Source organism: Pongo pygmaeus, chromosome 2, assembly GCF_028885625.2.
Source record: "Pongo pygmaeus isolate AG05252 chromosome 2, NHGRI_mPonPyg2-v2.0_pri, whole genome shotgun sequence".
Taxonomy (NCBI): Eukaryota; Metazoa; Chordata; class Mammalia; order Primates; family Hominidae; genus Pongo; species Pongo pygmaeus.
In genome coordinates this window covers 106,573,165-106,595,676 of record NC_085930.1, presented here as the reverse complement: position 1 = coordinate 106,595,676, position 22,512 = coordinate 106,573,165, and the positions used below count along the sequence as shown (strand labels likewise).

Below are 22,512 nucleotides of genomic sequence, written 5' to 3'. Positions count from 1 at the left end.
TACCCTATCCTTTAGCTTATAAAGTGACCTCTTTTCCCCAAGCTTCTGTGTCACTTAATATTCCAAATCATTTATCTCTTAATAGTTTAAGGCAAAAAAGAAAAAAAATATATTCCAAACCATTCAGTACTTATTCCCAACACAAAACTCTATTTTTAGTGTAGTCACCATCTTTCTCTTGTGACCATCATCTCTCTCTTATTTGAAAGATCAGCTTTTAAGAATACAAATGGAAACTTATTTATGTTTGTATTAAAAATGCCTAGTCGGCCGGGCACAGTGGCTCACGTCTGTAATCCCAGCACTTTGGGAGGCTGAGGCAGGTGGATCACGAGGTCAGGAGTTTGAGACCAGCCTGGCCAACATAGTGAAACCCTGTCTCTACTAAAAATACAAAAGTATTAGCCGGGTATGGTGGTGTGCACTTGTAAACCCAGCTACTCAGGAGGCTGAGGCAGGAGAATTGCTTGAACCTGGGAGGCGGAGGTTGCAGTGAGCCGAGATCAAACCACTGTACTCCAGGTTGGGCAACAAAGCAAGACTTCATCACAAAAAAAAAAAAAAAAAAGCCTAGAAGGGCTCAACTCATAACAACCACTCAAACATCTGCTCTAAGTACACATTATCTTATTATCCTGTTATTTCACATATAGTATTTTTAGTCCATCTTCACTAACTGTCCTGTCTAAAGTCACCATCAATTGCTGGATTGCTGCAAGAGCTTTCTCCAGAACTGTAAGTGTTCTAAAGTGCTGATTTGACCATGCTATTCCGTTTAGTTTTTTCAATTGTTTCCCATGCCAACCTCTTATTTTCCACTTTATCCAAAAACAACAACACTTTGAGATTTCACCATATCCTCCTATATATGTTGCAGAATACCAAAAGCTTATCTTAATATTAAACATCATATAAAAAACTTTTTTTAAACATTGTACAACATGTATAGTGAAGTATATCACACAATTCTACAAGCCTAGTCCATGGTGACTAGTACAGTGTCATATTCCAGTACAGGTTAAGCAGCCCTAATACAAAAATACAAAACATTTTGAGTGCTGACATGACACTCAAAGGCCATGTTCAAAGGAAATGCTTATTGGAATATTTTAAGTTACAGATTTTCAAATTAGAGATGCTCAAGTGGTAATTATAATGCAGGTATTCCAGAATCCATAAAATTCTGAAATGTGAAATACTTCTGGCCCCCTGAAGCTCAGATAAGGGATACTCAACCTGTACATGGTAAATACTAATAGATAGCTGGTCTAGGAAATTATTACTTCGGCCAGGTGCGGTGGCTCACGCCTGTAATCCCAACACTTTGGGAGGCCAAAGTGGGCGGATCATGAGGTCAGGAGTTGGAGACCAGTCTGGCCAACATGGTGAAACCCTGTATCCAAAAATACAAAAATTAAGGTCGGGCACAGTGGCTCACGCCTGTAATCCCAGAACTTTGGGAGGCCAAGGTGGGTAGATCACGACCTCAGGAGATTGAGACCATCTTGGCTAACACAGTGAAACTCCGCCTCTACTAAAAATACAAAAATTAGCCAGGCGTGGTGGCGGGTGCCTGTAGTCCCAGCTACTCAGGAGGCTGAGGCCGGAGAATAGCAAGAACCCAGGAGGCGGAGCTTGCAGTGAGCCAAGATCGTGCCACTGCACTCCAGCCTGGGCGACAGAGCAAGACTCCATCTCTTAAAAAAAAAAAAAAAAACAAAAATTAGCTGGGCGCAGTGATGCACACCTGTAGTCCCAGCTACTCAGGAGGCTGAGGCAGGAGAATCACTCGAACCCAGGAAGCAGAGGTTGCAGTGAGCCAAGATCGTGTCACTGCACTCCAGCCTAGGTGACAGAGTCAAAAAAAAAAAAAAGTAAAAAAATAAAATTATTACTTCAAAAATTCATAGTAAAATATAAAAATACAAGGTCAGGGTAAACAACAAATAAAAAGGATCCTAGGAGCATTTTTTTTTTTTTTTGAGATGGAGTCTTGCTCTGTCACCTGGGCTGGAGTGCAGTGGCGCGATCTCAGCTCACTGCAAGCTCCGCCTCCCAGGTTCACGCCATTCTCCTGTCTCAGCCTCCTGAGTAGCTGGGACTACAGGTGCGGAGCAAAATATGTATTAACGGAACTATAAATTCCACAGAATTAAAAAAATTTTTTTTTTACAAAATGGTTGAGTTCACGCCCTCAGGGTGGCTCAGGTGAATTTGGTGGCTACACAAATTTAAAAACGGGCCGGGTGTGGTGGCTCATGCCTATAATCCCAGCACTTTGGGAGGCCGAGGCGGGTGGATCACCTGAAGTCATGAGGTCAAGACCAGCCTGGTCAACATGCGGAAACTCCGTCTCTACTAAAAATACAAAATTAGCCGGGCGTGGTGGCACACACCTGTAATCCCACCTACTCAGGTGGCTGAGGCAGGAGAATCGCTCTAACCCAGGAGGAGGTGGAGGTTGCAGTGAGCCAAGATTGTGCCGCTGCACTCCAGCCTGGGTGACAGAGCGAGACTCTGTCTCAAAAAAAATTAAAAAAATAAAAATAAATAAACAAAGAACACGTGAAAAAAAACCCAAAAAGAAAACCCAAAACAAAACCAAACCAAAAAGAAAACCTTTTAAAGACAAAGTAGACAGCCAATGAGTTTTAACAACTGAAATATTTCTTACTGGCTGCAAGGGCTGAGGCTGCCCTGGTGCAACTATTGTAGTCACTGCTGCGGCTGGCTGTACCACCACTCCTTGTGGATGAGCTGTGAAAATCTGTTGCCCCTGGATATACTGAAGACTTGGCTGGGCATAACTCTAAAAGATAAAATGAAGAAATCAATAATTTAAGCTTTTGTCACTTTAATAAACAGACTGACTTCCAAGTTGGCACAATCTTAAAGATATACCCATAACATTTTTAAATTTTTTGTTTATATATTTGGACGTAAATGTGCAAAACAATTTTTTGTTTCAAACCCCAAGGTTTCTTTTTTTTTTTTTTTTACTAATTCCCTATTCATTTACCCACTTTGATTTTACTTTATCATAAGAAAATAAAAACCTTCTTTTTTTTTTTTTGGTCACAGAAATTCTCCAACTGTTTAGCTTTCAATGACATTGGAATGACATTGAAAACTAAACAGGTGGACAATTTCTATAAGCAAAAACCAATGAAGTGCTGCTCCTGGGATATCAAGAAACAATGCCACGCTGCTCTTTTCAGGAAGCCTTTTGCTACCAACTTGTAATAACAGGTTGTTTGGATCAGAAAAGGTCAAAGGGTGTGAATCATAGTAAATAAGATTATCAAATTTTAAGCTACCTTTTGTTTTAGCTTTTTGTAGTCTTCTATGATAAAACCCCTTGGCAGAAAGACAGCAAAATCAATGCATCTGAAATTCTCACAACACACCAACTTATACAGTGCTCTATGATGCAAGAAGCCCCTTAACATACATTATCTCATTTAGTGCTGACCACCATCAAAACCAGGTACTGCCCATGCCTGGAGTTTCATAAGAAATAAGTGCTATGCTAGGGCTTAAACCTACTCTGTAATTATTTCTCAAGCATAGAAAATCTGCTTAAAGAAGAAGAAGTGATAAGAAGACTGAAAAGTAGCCTTGCTGTCCTAAGAGGTGGTGACTGTTAAGGAATTGAATAGACATGTATCCTGTGCTTAAGGAGAGATTTTGAGCCTATGGACTGAGATTCTAGCAGGTAAAATGATTACAGAAACATTAAATGGTAAGTACTCAAAATACAAAATATAATTCCAAATGATACCAGTAAAAACTCAAGTAGTCTGAATAGGCAATGCAGCTACCTAGCAGGTTTCTGAACGAATAATTACTGACAGGACACAGGAAAAAGGAAAAGAATACTTAATTTGGTATTCTGGATCAGCTTAATCTACTTGGATAATACACCAGACTGAAAAACATTAATTGTTAAGGCAGAATTATCATCAGAATAGTATCACAAAGCCTGAGAGGAAAATGTACAGTCATGTATTGCTTAACAAGGGGGGTAAATTCTGAGAAATGCATTGTTAGGAGATTTCATTGTTGTGGTAACATCATATAACGTACTTTCACAAACCTACTAAGTGTATGAGGTACTTACACATCACACAGTGTACTTCGCAAATCTATTAGATACCTAGGCTATATGGTATAGTCTGTTGTTCCTAGGCTACAAACCTGTACAGCATGTTTCTGTAATAAAGACTTGTAAGCAACTATAACATAACAGTATCTGTGTATCTAAACATGGAAAAGGGACACTAAAAATACAGTATAAAAATTTTTTAGGCCAGGCACAGTGGCTCATGCCTGTAACCCCACCACTTTGGGAGGCCAAAGTGGGCGGATCACGAAGTCAGGAGATAGAGACCAGCCTGGCTAACATGGTGAAATCCCATCTCTACTAAAAATACAAAAAATTAGCCAGGTGTGGTGGCATGCACCTGTAGTCCCAGCCACTCAGGAGGCTGAGGCAGGAGAATCGCTTGAACCCAGGAGGTGGAGGTTGCAGTGAACCGAGATGGCGCCACTGCACTCCAGCCTGCGCAACAGAGCAAGATGCCATCTCAAAAAAAAAAAAATTAAATGGTACACCTGTATAGGGAACTAACCATAAACAAAGCTTGCAGGACTGGAAGTTGCTTTGAGTAAGTGAGTGGTGAGTGAGTGAATATGAAGGCCTAGGACATTACTGTACACTACTGAGACTATAAACACTTGGGCTACACTAAGTTTATTTATAAAACATTTTTCTTTAATAAATTAACTGTAACTTACTATAACTTTTTTACTTTATAAACTTAAATTTTTTCAACTTTTTAACTTTTTATAACATTTATCTTAAAATACAAACACATTCCACAGCTGTATAAACAACCCTCCTCCCTTCTCCTCGCCAGGCTGGAGAGCAGTGGTGCGATCTGGGCTCACTGCAACCTCCAACTCCCGGGTTCAAGTGATTCTCCTGCCTCAGCCTCTCGAGTACCTGGGACTACAGGTGCGTGCCACCACGCCCAGCTAATTTTTTTTATTTTAGCAGAGACGGGGTTTCATCATGTTGGCCAGGATGGTCTCCATCTCCTGACCTTGTGATCTGCCCACCTCGGCCTCCCAAAGTGCTGGGATTACAGGTGTGAGCCACCGCGCCTGGCCTATTTTTTTTTAAAAAAGAGTCTCATTCTGTCACCCAGGCTGGAATGCAGTAGTGTGATCATAGCTTACTATAGCCTTGAACTCCTGGACTGAAGCAATCCTCCCATCTCAGCCTCCCAAGTATGTGCCACCACACCCAGCTAATTAAAAACAAATTTGTAGACACAGGGTTTCGCTATGTTGTCTAGGCTAGTCTTGAACTCTTGTGTTCAAGTGATTCTCCTGCCTTGGCCTCCCAGACTGTTGGGATTACAGATGTGACATAACACACTGGGCCAAATATTTTCTTTATATCCTTATTCTTATTCTGTAAGTTTTTTATAGAATATATAAGTTTTCTAAATATATATATATGTATTCTTATATATATAAACTTCTTTTTTTTTTTTTTTTTTTTGAGACAGAGTCTGGCTCTGTCGCCCAGGCTGGAGTGCAGTGGCGCGATCTCGGCTCAGTGCAAGCTCTGCCTCCTGGGTTCATGCCATTCTCCTGCCTCAGGCTCCCGAGTAGCTGGGACTACAGGTGCCCACCACCACACCTGGCTAACTTTTTGTATTTTTAGTAGAGATGGGGTTTCACCTTGTTAGCCAGGATGGCCTCGATCTCCTGACCTTGTGATCCGCCCGCCTTAGCCTCCCAAAGTGCTGGGATTACAGGCGTGAGCCATCGCGCCCGGCCTATATATAAACTTACTCTATGAGTTTCTATTATATATATACACTCATTCTATGAGTTTCTATTATATATATACACTCATTCTATGAGTTTCTATTATATATATACACTCATTCTATGAGTTTCTATTATATATATACACTTATTCTATGAGTTTCTATTATATATATACACTTATTCTATGAGTTTCTATTATATATATACACTTATTCTATGAGTTTCTATTATATATACACTTATTCTATGAGTTTCTATTATATATACACTTATTCTATGAGTTTCTATTATATACATACACTTATTCTATGAGTTTCTATTATATACATACACTTATTCTGAGTTTCTATTATATATATACACTTATTCTATGAGTTTCTGTTATATATATACACTTATTCTATGAGTTTCTGTTATATATATACACTTATTCTATGAGTTTCTGTTATATATATACACTTATTCTATGAGTTTCTGTTATATATATACACTTATTCTATGAGTTTCTGTTATATATATACACTTATTCTGAGTTTCTGTTATATATATACACTTATTCTGAGTTTATATTATATATTATATATATAAACTTATTCTATGAGTTTATATATTATATATAAACTTATTCTATGAGTTTATATATTATATATAAAGTTATTCTGAGTTTATATTATCTATTATATAATATAAACATTCTATGAGTTTATATTATCTATTATATAATATAAACTTATTCTATGAGTTTATATTATCTACTATATAATATAAACTTATTCTATGAGTTTATATTATCTATTATATAATATAAACTTATTCTATGAGTTTATATTATCTATTATATAATATAAACTTATTCTATGAGTTTATATTATCTATTATATAATATAAACTTATTCTATGAGTTTATATTATTATATAATATAAACTTATTCTATGAGTTTATATATTTTTACATATATTTATACGTTTTTCTTATATATATAAACTTATGTTTCTTATATATATAAACATATATATATATGGGAAAAACATACAGTTTGATAGAGGAAACATGACCAAGTATTTGATAGATCAGTAAGGTATCTATACTTTAGAATCTATACTTTAGAATAATCTTATCATATATTTCAAAATCGCTAGAAGAGAATAATTGAATGTTTCTAACATAAAGAAAAGACAAATATTTATGGTGATGGATATCTCAATACACTGATTTTTAAAAATTATATGAATATATTAAATTATCACATGTACCCTGAAAATATGTACACCTATTATGTATCAACATAAAAAAACAAAAACTAAGACATAAACAAACACACTAGCCTAGGCTTACACAGAGTCAGGATCATCAAGATGTCAGAAGGCCAGAAGAATTTTTCACCTCCATAATAATCTTACGAGGATCACTGTCATAAATGCCATCTGTTGTTGACCAAAACGCCATTGCATGGCACATGATTGTATTTATGTACAGGCTGAGCATAAACATTTCTGATTTCCCTAATCAGAAATCCCAAATGCTATAAAATATGAAACTTTTTGAGCGTCCACATGGTGCTCGAAGGAAATACTCGCTGGAATATTTTGGATTTTGGCTTAGGGATGCTCAACCACTAAGTATATATAATGTAAATATTCCCAAATCCGAAAAAAATCCGAAATACAAAACACTTCAGGTCCCAAGCATTACAGATAAGGGATACTCAACGTGTATACATTTCCTCTCTTTTTTTTGAGACAGAGTCTCACTCTGTCACCCAGGCTGAAGTGCAGTGGCGCAATCTCAGCTCCTTGTAACCTCTGCTGCCTGGGTTCAAGCAATTCTCCTGCCTCAGCCTCCTGAGTAGCTGGGATTACAGGCGTGCGCCACCAAGCCCAGCCAATTTTTTTGTATTTTTAGTAGAGACGAGGTTTCACCATGTTGGCCAGGCTGGTCTTGAACTCCTGACCTCAAGTGATCCCCACACTTCGGCTTCCCAAAGTGCTGGGATTATAGATGTGAGCCACTGCACCTGGCCTATTTTCTTATCCCTCTACTCATACCACATGCAAGTGACCATATTCTCTTGCCATGACCATTATTTGTCTCCCTACATTTTTTTCTGAGACAAGGTCCCACTCTGTTACCCAGGCTGGAATGCAGTGGTGCCATCAAGGCTTACAGCAGCCTTGACCTCCTGGGCTCAGATGATCCTGCTGCCTCAGCCTCCCGAGTAGCTGGGACTACAGGATCATGCCACCACATCCAACTAATTTTTGTATTTTTTGTAAAGATGAGGTCTCGCCATGTTAACCAAGCTGATCTCAAACTACTAGGCTCAAGTGATCCTCCCACCTCAGCCTCCCAAAGTGCTTAGATTACAGGCATGAGCCACCATGCCTGGCCAGTCTCCTACTTTTGCCCTTGACTCCTGCAATCTCTTTTACCCAGAGCAGCCAGTGATCCTCTCAAAATATGTCAGATCATGCTATTCAATTCTAACTGCTCCAGTGGATTTCCACATTACTCAGTCTAACAACAAAAAATCCTCTTAAAGCTCCTCCTAAGACCCTATTGTAACTTCTCTGACTTCATTTCGTACTACTGGTATCTTCACTTATTTGGACTAGAATGGGTTTCATAATTACCTAACATATTTTGAGTGTGAACATTTAATATTCTGATATTGATTTTATAAAACAATAAAAAAGCTAGTTCGACTTCTAATTTTGAAAAAAAAAAAAAAAATCACCAGGGTAAAACATGTTATTTCTAGAGTGACCAGGAAGTCAATCATCCAAATGTACAATAGAAAACTGCTAATATTTTGGAGGACAAAATTTCTTTGGCCATCAGTGACAATATGTTCATTAAGAATTTTTCTGACAAGATCGGATGTTTAAGTAAGGCTCATTATGCAGACACTAATATTTGATTCATATGGAACAAAGCTGTGGTTTAGAAGACCACTTCCAAATGTTGGCTGGGAGATAACAACAGCAGTATCTACTTATGTTTTTTAAAAAAGACTTCTAGGCTTTTAACTGTATTAATTTGGTTTCTACAAACCAAGAAGGGAAAGTGATTTGCAGTTTGACTGGAATAATGCAGAAGATATACACGTTTGTGAGACATGTACATATATCATGTGACTTATCTATTTGCTAAGGAAAAACCTATATGAGATTTTTGTTTTTTCTGTATCACAGAAAAACATGAATGTTCGTTTTTTTGTACCCAGGCTGGAGTGCGGTGGCACAATCTCGGCTTACTGCAGCCTCAACCTCCTGGATTTAAGCAATCTTCCCACTTCAGCTCTCCCAAATAGCTGGGACCACAGGCATGTGCCACCACACTCAGCTAATTTTGTTTACTTTTTGTAGAGACAGGGCCTCACTATGTTGCCCAAGCTGGTTTCAAACTCCTGGATTCAAGTGATCTTCCTGCTTCAGCCTCTCAAAGTGCTGGGATTACAGATGTGAGCCACCACGCCCGGCTGAAAAACCTATATAACATTTAAAGAGCCCGCTCATTCAAATGACTTAAAATTACACAAATGTGGCCAGGCATGGTGGTTCAAGCCTGTAATCCCAGCACTTTGGGAGGCCGAGGCAGGTGGATCACCTAAGGTCAGGAGTTCGAGACTAGCCTGACCAACATGGCAAAACCCTGTCTCTACTAAAAATACAAAAAATTATCTAGGAATGGTGGTGCACGCCTGTAATCCCAGCTACTAGTGAGGCTGAGGCAGGAGAATTTCTTGAACCTGGGAGGCAGAGGTTGCAATGAGCCGAGATTGCGCCACTGCACTCTAGCCTGGGTGATAAAGCCAGACTGTCTCCAAAAATTAAAAAAAATTGTTACACAAATACTAGTTTCTCAGATATATACCCACTAGAAGTATCTTTAAAATGTGACCTTTTTTTTTTTTTTTTTTTTTTTGAGACAGAATCTCACTCTGTCTCCCAGGCTAGAGTGCAACGGCGCAATCTTGGCTCACTGCAACCTCCACCTCCTGGGTTCAAATGATTCTCCTGCCTCAGCCTCCTCAGTGGCTGGGATTACAGGCACCCGCCATCATGCCCAGCTAATTTTTGTATTTTTGTAGAGATGGGGTTTCACCATATTGGCCAGACTGGTCTCGAACTCCTGACTTCAGGTGATCTGCCCACCTCGGCCTCCAAAAGTGCTGGGATTACAGGAGGCATGGGCCTGGCCTAAAATGTGGTTTCTAATGGGAATTAACAGAAGAAATGTGAGAAGGTCCAATAGGTTATAGAGGAAAAAATACAATTTTTCTGTTACCACTTCTAGAATAATAAAAAATCATTATTACTTTATATCTGGATCACACTTCACTTTATACTATGTCAGTGCAAAAGTAGTTTTTGCCATTTTTAACAGCAAAAGCCATGACTACTTTTGCACCAACCTAAAATGAAAAATTATAGTCTAAGCACTCAAACTCTTGCGATGTAATTTTGTATAACTTTGTGAGAGTAAGTCACTTATTAGTGTCACAAGACCACTACAAATTATATGACCTCTGTTAAAATTGAGCTTTTATGTTTAGTATGCAGTTGTGTAAAAAAATCAGTCACCTCTGATAACACATTTGCTCCAAATATTAAAGATACTGAATATGTAGATACACAGACATAAATGTATATTATATCATGTTACATATTACTTCACCACCAAGGTTATCGCAGCTTGCAAACTCTGAGTAGCCATGCTGTATGGTTAACACTGGGTTTCAACAACACAGACTTCAAGGCTCCTAGGTCAGATTTTTAGGGCTAGACAACAGATGGATGAACATGACCAGATGTTATTTCACAGCCCATTAATGTCAATAATCTCCCCTCAATACTATTAAGGTAACTATTTGTGTAAGTAACCATCAAGGTATATGGTGCTTTGAATCTATCATTATTAATATCCCTTATCTTAATGCAAATCAAACCATCCTGAGGCATTCTGCTCATTTTATAGATGAGAAAACGAAGACTCAAGAATATTAATGCCTGTTTCTAGGATGCACAGTAAATGATAAACCAGGACTCAAAACACACACTAGCAATATATTCTATGTTTCTCAACACCCCCAAAGCCCAGTATCATCTGATCAACTAATCTCACACAGTGGGGAACAGAAGGATAGTTGAACCACCACAGCCCATTTACCTACTACTTAAGTACACACAAAGTAGATTAGGGAATCAGTAAGTACTTCTTGATAGGGGCAGACTGAAGTAAACTGTGATGCTTGGCTCTTAGGGCTAATGAATAAACCCAAGAGAATCTTTTTTTCTCATTGGGAAGGAATAAATGGATTTTATTATATAAGAAAAATCATATGACCAGTGAGCTCTTTAATGAGGAGTCTTTAATGGATATCTTTTGTTGCTGTTGCTTAGTCTCTAGTACTAAGATGGGACCTATTTCAGGAATAGGAATGGGGATAGACATAAACCATTTTTACTGTATCCCTGACACATATTTTTAGGGAAAAACTCAAAACTAATGGCGTGGTCCAAGAAAGAATATGGCTCATACCCAAGTCAAACTGACAGTAAAACAAAACCAAAACCAAAACCCAAAACATTCTGTAGGAGGCAGAATGAAACATACTCTCTCCCTACACACACACACACACACACACACACACACACACACAATTCACACCTGATGACCAATAATGCCCATATTTTTACTAGCCTTCTGTAACAACAGTTATTTTAAACCAAACAGCAAACAAAAAGCAGAAAAAAAACTATAAGCATGTTTAATGGAATGCTATTTATAATTATGAAAAATAACTTTCCATTTAAATGACTACCCCCAGTAAAATGGATGACTATATAAGCAAATAGGGTATTATACCCATTAAAACATTTATGTATGTATATGTATATGTACACACACACATATAGTATAATAGTAAATAATTTGAAAAAGTGATTACAAATCATTTTAAGGAATTGAGTCAAATCTCTTTCCCCTACTCCAAGATCCCATCACAGTGGTCCTCATACTTATCCTCACTGGCTCCTCTTAAATAAAGTCTGACTTACTATCTTAAAAGAAAAATCATTTTAAGTAGGAAAACAGGATAAAAAACTTCAAGTCAAGACAAATCTATAAAATACATAAAACGTGCTTTAAAGGATCATAAAAAATGAAAGTAGTTAATACAGTTAGGGTTTTAGTAATTAAAACAGGATACCTTGTCATGGCCATTTTAACAAATGTTTTAATACAGCTTCATTATGAAAATATGAACAGAAGTAAAAATTACTGTTTAATACTAAGTATTATGTGCAGGAAACATGTTGGGAGTCTTCAACATCCACAATAATTCATTTTTAAGGGGTAATGAGGAGTGCTGGGAGAGAGACAGAAATGTGGTGATGATAATGCTTTGAACATTTTTTTTTTTAAAGCTTTAAATGTACTGCTGGGCAGGTGCAGTGGCTCACATCTGTAATCTCAACACTTTGGGAGGGTCAAGGTAGGAGAACTGCTTGAGGCCAGGAGTTCAAGACCAGCCTGGGCAACACAGTGAGACCCCATCTCTTAAAAAAATTAGCAGGGTACAGTGATGCACACCTGTAGTCCCAGCTATTTGGGAGGTGGGAAGATCACTTGAGCCCAGGAGTTTAAGGCTGTAGTGAGCTATGATCGCATCACTGTACTCCAGCCTGGGTGGCAGAGCAAGACCTAATCTCTTAAAATAAAATAAAAAATAAAAAAAAGTTCTGCCAGCCAGGCACGGTGGCTCACGTCAGTAATCCCAGCACTTTGGGAGGCCGAGGTGGGTGGATCACGAGGTCGGGAGATTGAGACCATCCTGGCTAACACGGAGAAACCCCGTCTCTACTAAAAATACAAAAAAATTAGCCAGGCGTGGTGGTGGGCACCTGTAGTCTGAGCTACTCGGGAGCCTGAGGCAGGAGAATGGCGTGAACCCGGGAGGCGGAGCTTGCAGTGAGCCGAGATCGCGTCACTGCACTCCAGCCTGGGCGACAGAGTGAGACTCTGTCTCAAAAAAAAAAAAAGTTCAGCCTTGTATAATCTAAAAAAAAAAAAAAAAAAAAAAAAAGAAAACATGATTTCATTTATTTATTTATTTATTCATTTATTTTGAGATGGCATCTTGCCTTGTTGTCCAGGCTGGAGTACAGTGACGCTATCTTGGCTCACTGCAACCTCTGCCTCCCGGGTTCAAGTGATTCTCCTGCCTCAGCCTACCAAGTAGCTGGGATTACAGGCATAAGCCACCATGGCCGGCTAATTTTTTGTATTTTTTTTAGTAGAGACGGGGTTTCACCATGTTGGCCCAGCTGATCTCAAACTCCTGACTTCAGGTGATCCGTCCACCTCGGCCTCCCAAAGTGCTGGGATTACAGGAGTGAGCTACCACGCCTGGCCTGACCATGATTTTTAGAAAACACAAAAATATTACCATGATGAAGGGTTCTCCCTTGGGAGAAATGGAGGCCTGCTAACAACAATGTGAGTAGGTTGCAAAGTGAATCCTCTATATCTAGTTCAGCCTTCAGATGACTGCAGCCATGGCTAACAGCTTGACTGTAATTTCATGGAAAACCCTGAGCGAGATCCACCCTGCTAAGCTGCTTCTGAGTTACTTATTATCTTAAGCTGACAAGTTCTGGCAATATTTCACACAACAGATAACCAATACATATAAAGTTGATCAATATATACAAGTAGTCCATGGTAAGATTTCCTCCCCTGTACCAGATTTAACTAACATCCCATGAACAGACCATAAAGCAGAAAAGAGAAGTTTCAGAATTAGTTACCTGTACAATTGGTGGAGTTGTCTGTGAATAAGGTGATGTCACACCATAGACTGTTGGACATGTCTGTCCTTGATAATATATGGTTGCTTGAGACTGTGCAGGAGAGTACTGCTGCTGTACACTGACAGACTGTTGGTTTGAATCCCAGACACTATAATTCTGTCCCTGAACTGGGCCGGGGGCCGGCACTGGCAAGACAGCAACACTGGAGTCTTGGTGTACTACACCATCACTCTGGGCCACATACTGGGAACTGGAAACTTCCACAGGAGCTGCCACATGTGGCACCACTGGTACTGGTGGAGGGGCAGAAAGGGGTTCTGTAGAATGTCCCACCAAGGGCTGAGCATGATCATAAGGAGCAGGAGAACACACTGGGTCCATGCTGGGTGTGGGCAGGAGCACCTTTCCAGCATTAGGGTTGCTGGGATCCACATAAGCCTGCATGGGATAACCTGGTGGGTAACCAGCAAAGGGATGATGCGGGGCATTATAACCAAGAGAGTCATAGGGTAGTGGTGATGTCATTCCCAGGTTCTGCATCTGTTGCTGCTGTTTCTGAGCCTCCCGTTGAGCCACCTCTTGCTCAAACAACTTCCGGCGTTCCTCTGTAGAAAGTTTATTGCGGTCTTTAATTCGTACTTTCTTTTTAGAAGTTGGTGTATCATATCTAGAAAGAAAATAAGGACCACAAAAAGTTTCTCCCTAAATCATAGACATAATCAAAGCACTAATAAGTATTATGTCACTCATGACTAAACCACTAACCACATCAAACCCTATTTGGCACTGGTTTAAAACTATACTCAAAATTACTCAGCTTGTCTTGCACAAAGAACAGAATCCCAAGGAATTGACAAAGAGATGAAAATAATTTCATCTCTAATTTCATCTCTATCCTTAGTTTCTAGAATTTTAAGATTAAAGATAGATATAGCATCCTATTCTTTATAGCTGGGGACATTTCTATAATCGCAAATTCTAAAATTAAAATAAAAAACAAAATAAGTGTCATAAACCAAGAAATAATCCAATATTCAATCCAATTTATTGTCCCTAAATTCCACAGTATGGTTAAGCAGGAGATTAGATACGAAGAGAAACAGTTGAAAAATAACCTTCAAATTCAAAAGTCCAGTGAATTCCAACTGGGAAAAGAAAAAGAAATCCTCATAAAAACATACAGTAGAAAGCCATATACAAAGAGAACCTCTTAAAAGCAGACCAAGAGAAAAGCCTGATTAAAGGATGAAAATTAGACCACGTCTCACAAAACCAGTTAAAGGAAGCCAAAAAACTGAAGAACAAATAGAGTCAGAATGTTGAGAGAAACTATTTCCCCAAAAAAACTTACTTTCAAAAATGAGGGAGAGGCCAGGCATGATGAGGCAGGCAGATCACCTGAGGTCAGGAGTTCAAGACCAGCCTGGCCAACATGGTGAAACCCCATCTCTACTAAAAATACAAAAATTAGCTGGGCCTGGTGGCGTGTGCCTGTAATCCCAGCTACTCAGGAGGCTGAGGCAGGAGAATCGCTTGAACCCAGGAGGCAGAGGTGGGAGTGAGCTGAGACTACGCCACTGCACTCCAGCCTGGGCAACACGGCAAGACACTGTCTCAAAAAAAAAAAAAAAAAAAAGACAAAGAGGGAGAATATTCACATAAGACTTGTACATAGCAGCAACATTCACAATAGCCAAATGTCTCTGAAATGATGAATTTATAAACTATGGTACATGAATACAATGGACTACTCAGCAATTAAAAAAAAACCTATTGAGACACACAATAACATACATGAATGAATCTAAAATGCAATACGACAAGTGAAAGAAGGCAAATTCAAATGCTATATACCATATACCACTTTTTTGACATTATGGAGAAGACAAAACCAGAGGGTCAGAAAGCAGATCAGTAGTTGCCAGGAGTTAGGGATGTGGAAGGGACTGACTACAAAGGGGCATAGGGGAATTTTTTTTTTTTTTTTTTTTGAGATGGAGTCTCACTCTGTTGCCCAGGCTGGAGTGCAGTGGCACGATCTCCGCTCACTGCAAGCTCCGACCCCCGGGTTCATGCCATTCTTCTGCCTCAGCCTCCAGAGTAGCTGGGACTATAGGCGCCCGCCACCATGCCTGGCTAATTTTTTTTTTTTTTTTTTTGGTATTTTTAGTAGAGACAGGGTTTCACAGTGTTTGCCAGGTTGGTCTCGATCTCCTGACCTCATGATCCGTCCGCTTCGACCTCCCAAAGTGCTGGGATTACAGCTGTGAGCCATTGTGCCTGGCCTCTTTTTTTTTTGAGAGGTTGTCTCATTCTTGTCACCCAGACTGGTGCACAATGGTGTGATATCGGCTCACTGCAACCTCCACCTCCCGGGTTCAAGTGCTTCTCCTGCCTTAGTCTCCCCAGTAACTGGGATTACAGGGGTGCATCACCATGCCTGGCTAATTTTGGTATTCTTAGTAGAGACAGGTTTCACCATGTTGGTCAGGTTGGTCTCAAAACTCCTGACCTCAAGTGATCCGCCTGCCTCAGCCTCCCAAAGTGCTGGGATTACAGGTGTGAGCCACTGCGCTCGGCCGCGAATTTTTTGTTTTTTTTTTTGAGACGGAGTCTTGCTCTGTCACCCAGGCTGGAGTGCAGTGGCGTAATCTCAGCTCACTGCAACCTCTGCCTCCCGGGTTCAAACAATTCTCCTGCTTCAGCTTCCCGAGTAGCTGGGACTACAAGCATGCGCCACCACACCCGGGTAATCTTTGTCTTTTTAGTAGAGATGGGGTTTCACCATATTGGCCAGGCTGGTCTCAAACTCCTGACCTCATGATCCACCTGCCTCGGCCTCCAAAGTGCTGGGATCACAGGCACGAGCCACCACGCCTGGCTGGGAATTTTTTAAAGTGATGGAAATGCTCTGTATCATGATTGTGGTGGTGGTTACAAAACTGTATGCATTTTATTTATTTTTTTTTTCAGACAGTCTTGCTCTGTCACCCAGGCAGGAGTGCATGGTGTGTTCTCACCTCACTGCAACCTCTGCCTCCTGGGTTCAAGTGATTCTCATGCCTCAGCCTCTCAAGTAGCTGGGATTACAGGCATGAGCCACCATGCCCGGCTAATTTTTTGTATTTTTAATAGAGACGGGGTTTCACCATGTTGGCCAGGCTGGTCTTGAACTCCTGACCTTAGGTGATCCACCAGCCTTGAGACCCAGGAATTCAAGACCAGCCTGGGCAAAATGGAGAAACTCCGTCTCTACAAAAAAACCAACAAAAAAACCGGGCGTCGTGGCACTTCCTTGTAGTCCCATCTACTGGATGGGCGCTGAAGTGGGAGGATTGCCTGAGCTGGTGCAGGTAAAGCAAGGCTGCAGTGAGCCATGATCATGCCACTGCACTCCAGCTTGGGCAACAGAGTAAGACCCTGTCTCAACAGAGACCTCATTAGACAAAGATAGGCATACTAAAAATTATATCAATGTCAAGTCGCTACAGAATCATCTCTTTGGTGGGTAGGGTTCTAAGGAAGCAGATTTTAAAGAAGAGTAAAAGTCTGAGAAAAGACAAGATTTCCCAGAGGAAAACCAAGAAGGGGGTAGTGATTTGCTACCAAGACCTAATAGAAGCTACAGTCATCATCAGCCCCAGAAAGAGATCTTCCCATATATGAAAATTTGTGGGAGAGAGGCACCACTGCAGACAAGTGAAAAGGATGGGTTTTCAAGTAAATGGTGCTGGGACAATTGGGTATTAGAGAAAAATAAAAGTGAATCCCTCCCTTATAATATATACAAAAATTAACTGCAAATGGATTAAGGATTTAATTCTCTTAAAATACAAAAAAAATCACCTCCTCAAGGGTAGGGAAGGATTTCTTAAAACACGATTAAAAAAACCATAAAGAAAACATACCATATATGACACATTCAGCTAAACCATAATTAATAAATTCCATATATCAAAAGGTACAAAAAGTGTCAAAATACAAGCCGTAAACTGGGAGAAGATATTTGCAACAATTATCACCAAGACAAAATTATATTTAGAATATAAAGGACACATAAAACTAAAAAAGACAAATAATTCAATGAATGAACAACACATATAAGATACTTCACAGAACAGCCAGGCACGGTGGCTCACGCCTGTAATCCCAGCACTTTGGGAGGCTGAGGCAGATCACGAGGTCAGCAGATCAAGACCATCCTGGCTAAAATGGTGAAACCCTGTCTCTACTAAAAATACAACAAATTAGCCGGGCATGGTGGCGGGCACCTGTAGTCCCAGCTACTCAGGAGGCTGAGGCAGGAGAATGGCGTGAACCCGGGAGGCGGAGCTTGCAGTGAGCCGAGATCATGTCACTGCACTCCAGCCTGGGCAACAGAGCAAGGCTCTGTCTCAAAAAAAAAGATACTTCACAGAACAGGAAACAGAAATGGCCAATACAAAGCTATAGTAACCAAAACAACATGGTACTGGCATAAAAACAGACACATAGACCAACAGAACAGAATAGAGAATGCAGATATAAATCCACCCATTTACAAACCAACTCATCTTCAACAAAGGCACCAAGAACTTACAGTAGGGAAAGGACAGACTTTTCAATAAATGGTGCTGAGAAAACTGGATAACTACATGCCAAAGAAAGAAATGGACAATAAATATATGACAAGATGTTCAATCTATTTAGTAATTAGGGGAATGCAAATAAAAATCACATTACATACCGAGATAGTTTAAAACTAAAAAATTCTGCCAATTGCAGTATATAAATGCTTTATCTCAATTTTTTAAAAAGCAAATTTAACTTAAAAAGAACTTGTCTGGGATAAATGTTTTCTAGCCTCCAGTAAATGATTACATGGTTTGTTTTTCTACCAGCATAACAAGAGAGCTTCTGACTAGATTTATTAAAAATCAGCATTTTAATTAGTATGGCACAAAACTCACAAGAAAACAAAGTTCTGGCTTTTAAAGAATAACCATTATCTTTGAAGACTTATCTCCCACCAACCCCCATTGCACTTGAAAGAACAAATCTTTGGCTCCCAAAACGACATTTAAATATTATCAAATAGGAGCCATTCAAGAACCAAAACCTATTAATCTTCACAGCTACTACTACTGTCAACAGAGAATCTGTCTTAAGATTTATCAGTAAAGTTGTATACTCACTCATCAAAATGCAAATACTAATTCCAAAAGCCCTTGGTGTTCACAATCAGAAGTATATGACTTGGGTACTTTTTAATTTGCTCAAAGCAAAAACAAAAACAAAAAAACTCACACAGGCCACTTACCTGTCATCTGGTCTTTTTGTTCCCCGCTCATAGGCAGAAGAGGGTGGTGAGAGGGAGCTTCTTCGTTTCCTTTTCTCTTTATTTTGAGTTTGTTTGTCTGGGTCTCTCTCTCTTGACCTATTAGGAGTCTTCGGGGCAGGTGTTTGATCTCTGAAGCCGACAGCATCCCTTCCTCGTTCAGTTGCTAAGGGAAAAGGGTGTTTTTTGTTTTTTTTTTTTTTTTTAAGTTTATTTGGTGGACTTTTCTCCATCATGACAATGTATCAACTGTATAATAAAACTTCTATCCAACAAATCTATCTATGGACTCCTCCCTCATCTATCCAGTTCTGAATTTGAATGAGATACAAGGTCTTATGTCTGTGTTCACTCTACTCACTAAAAGTCTCTTTCACAAATGCCCTTTTCTCCTCTTTCCCTCCAAAGACTCAGTCTAAGCTGTTAACATTTCTATAATAAGTTCTGTGAGCACATGCATGCAAGATATTCCCATTACATTTAGCAAGGCAGTTTACTTGTCAGTTCAAAAATGTAAAAGCCTTCAACTACCCTATAACTCTTCATATTTATAATCTATAGAAAAGCAGCCTGATGTGCTAAGCATAAGAACCTCAATGAGAAAAGTCTATATATATATATATTTTTTAAAGGTACGCATGGTGGCTGTAGTCCCAGCTACTTAGGAGGCTGAGGTGGGAGGATTGCTTAAGCCCAGGAGTTCAAGGCAGCAGTGAGCTATGATTGCACCACTGCAGTCCAGCCTGGGCAAACAAAGCAAGACCCCATCTCTTAAAATTAAAAAAGTGGCTTATCAGGCAACATTTTAATGAACTACAGTTATCTCTTGGTATAAATGGGGGACTGGTTCCAGGAACCCCCTTCTCTCCATACCAAAATCTGTGCATACTCAAGTCCCACAATCCACCTCACAGAACCCACATATACAAAACGTTGCCCCTCCTTATAAGGCTGGTTTCATATCTTATGAATACTATATTTTCTATGTAGAGTTGGTTGACAAAAAAATCCACTGTATGTGTGGACTTGTGCAGTTCAAACCTGTGTTGTTCAAGAGTCAAAGGTATAAATATAAAAGGAAAATATCTCAAACCCAGGTGATAACTTTGGAAGTCATCAAAGCCAGAGAGCTACATCTTAAAAAAACATAATACCAGGCTGAGCATAGTGGCACACACCTGTAGTCCCAGCTACTTGCAAGAAGCTGAGGCAGGAAGACTGCTTCAGCCCAGGCATTCTAGGCTGCAATGAGCTCTGTTTACACCACTGCGCTTCAGCCTGGGCAACAGAGCAAGATCCTGTCTCTTAAAAAAACAAACCAACAAACCAAAAAATCAGAATGCCAGCTTCCTATTCAAAGATGGTATTAATAACCTTCTTAATTTACAGTGTCTCTCTTTACCTAGAATCGTTCTTAATCTCACTGTTTTCACTTACCCAATTCCATTCCAGTGCTCTCCAAAGCTGTCCTAAGTACTACTTTTCACTGATCACATCTCCTAGTTTCTCATCTCCTTAAGAAGTCAATCTCCGCCAGGCACGGTGGCTCACGCTTGTAATCCCAGCACTTTGGGAGGTCAAGGCGGGCAGATTATGAGGTTAGGAGTTCGAGACCAGCCTGGCCAACACAGTAAAAACCCTCCTCTACTAAAAATACAAAAATTAGCTGGGCATGGTGGCAGGTGCCTGTAATCCTAGCTATTTGGGAGGCTGAGGCAGGAGAATGGCTTGAACCCGGGAGGCAGAGGTTGCAGTGAGCCAAGATCGTGCCACTGCATTCCAGCCTGGGCGACAGAGCTAGACTCCATCTCGAGAGGAAAAAAAACAATAACAACAACTAAATCTCACCACTAAACATTTCAGTATCAATTGACTGGCATAATATGCTGTTGCTTTGTGTATGTTAGTATTGCTCTCTTATTGAGAATTTCTCTCATAGGACAAGGAAGAGTATCAATAAACATTTACTGCTTTTTCTTTTTCTCATCTGATAAAAATGTGCTATGGGTTGTTTTACTCCCTCAGCAACCGAGTTAGGTTTCATAAGCATTTCTCACAGTTCTTTTAGGTGGCCCAAAACCCCAAGTATTTGCAACATGGTTACTAAACTACAGCCAGGTATGAGCATTTGTCAACGAGAAGCTAACAGAACTCATTTGGACCATATGCTGGTAGAAAATGCAGTATAATTAAATTAACTGCTCCAGTTCACAAGGTATTAGCACTACATCCTTTTACGAGGTACCATTATCCAGTTGCATCTGGATCTACCCACGTCTATCTTGTTTCCTCCTGCAAACCCAGGTTTCTTACCTAGTATAAATTTCCTTAAAATGTGACTATTTCTTCACTATACCCTGATAAAACAAAAAAGGAATCATACCAACAGTTCATATTCTGACTCTGCACCTTAGAATATGTGAGGCAGACAAGTCATTCCATTTATTCAGGCTGATTTCCTAATATTATAAAAATGAGGGTAAAGTTAGACTATGTATTTCCTGAAGTGTTTCACAATCCTTCCGAATTTTAAAGGTTCTATGCTTTAATTGTTTGACATTAAGAAGTGGAAACCAGGTTTATATATATTATATATATAAATATATAAATATATAAAATAATATATAATATATAAAAATATAAAATAATTATAAGCATTATATATTATAAGCATTTTCTTATTTTAGAAACCTGAGACTGAGACGGAGGGTTCTATATGTGAAAGAGAGACTAAGGTCGGCAGAAAAGAGGCTACTCCCTGAAAAGATATAGTTGTTCATTACAGATCATCCTTTGCATCTCATGGATGCAAAATATTTCTCCACAATAATTTGCAAATATCTAGCCACACCAGACTAGATATTTACAAAATATTATGGAGAAATGCTCATAGGTATTTAAGCTTTGCTTGTGTTGCTACTAATAGTTTTAACTCAGTGATCCCAGAAAGCTAGCTTCTGATAATCAACCCTATAGTGGTGCCACTGGTTTTGCCAACCACTATTGCCCAGTCCTGCCTTCTTTTTTATAGGAAGAGTTATTTGCAGCCCTAAGTAGAATGTGAGGCTATGAAGAGACTAAACCAGAGAGTGGAACTAAAAATATTCGAAAGACAAACAATGGTGCAAAGGGTATCTCACAGGTCTTTAACCAATAAGACTAAGATTATATAAAAAGTTATGCACACCAAAAATAAAAAGACAAAAAAAAATCATACTGGCTTCTTCATTCTACTTTTAGTGGGTCAGTGGTGGAGGTACTCATGAAACCAATAACCACCATAAGTGATCCCATTCTTTGAATCTCTAAGTAAGTTTGCTGGAAAAAAGGAAAGAAATTCTTAAGACTGGGCATAGTGGCTTACATCTGTGATCCCAGCACTTTGGAAGGTTGAAAAAGGAGCACTTAAGGACAGGAGTTCAAGCCTAGCCTGGGTAACATAGCGAGACTCTGTCTCTACAAATAAATAATAAATAAATAAATAACCAGGCATGGTGGCACACACCTATAGTCTCAGCTACTCAAGAGGCTGAGGC

General features: G+C 39.4%; 1 protein-coding gene across 5 annotated transcripts in view; it reads right to left on the bottom strand.

Annotated features, from left to right (window-relative positions):
• SETD2 (SET domain containing 2, histone lysine methyltransferase) overlaps positions 1-22,512 on the bottom strand; it is a 146,681-nt gene that overhangs the window by 27,248 nt on the left and 96,921 nt on the right. For 4 of the 5 annotated variants that reach the window (XR_010125597.1, XM_063661229.1, XM_054481903.2 and 1 more), the window contains exons 14-16: positions 18,959-19,142; positions 13,657-14,326; positions 2,675-2,809 (exon numbers count right to left, since the gene is read on the bottom strand). Coding sequence is in view for 3 of the 5 variants with exons in the window: in XM_063661229.1 (XP_063517299.1) it covers positions 2,675-2,809; positions 13,657-14,326; positions 18,959-19,142 (989 nt within the window). In the remaining 2 variants the exon portion in view is untranslated. Of the gene's footprint in view, positions 1-2,674; positions 2,810-13,656; positions 14,327-18,958; positions 19,143-22,512 lie in introns of those variants that run through there. The other variant, XR_010125598.1, reaches the window with a different exon arrangement.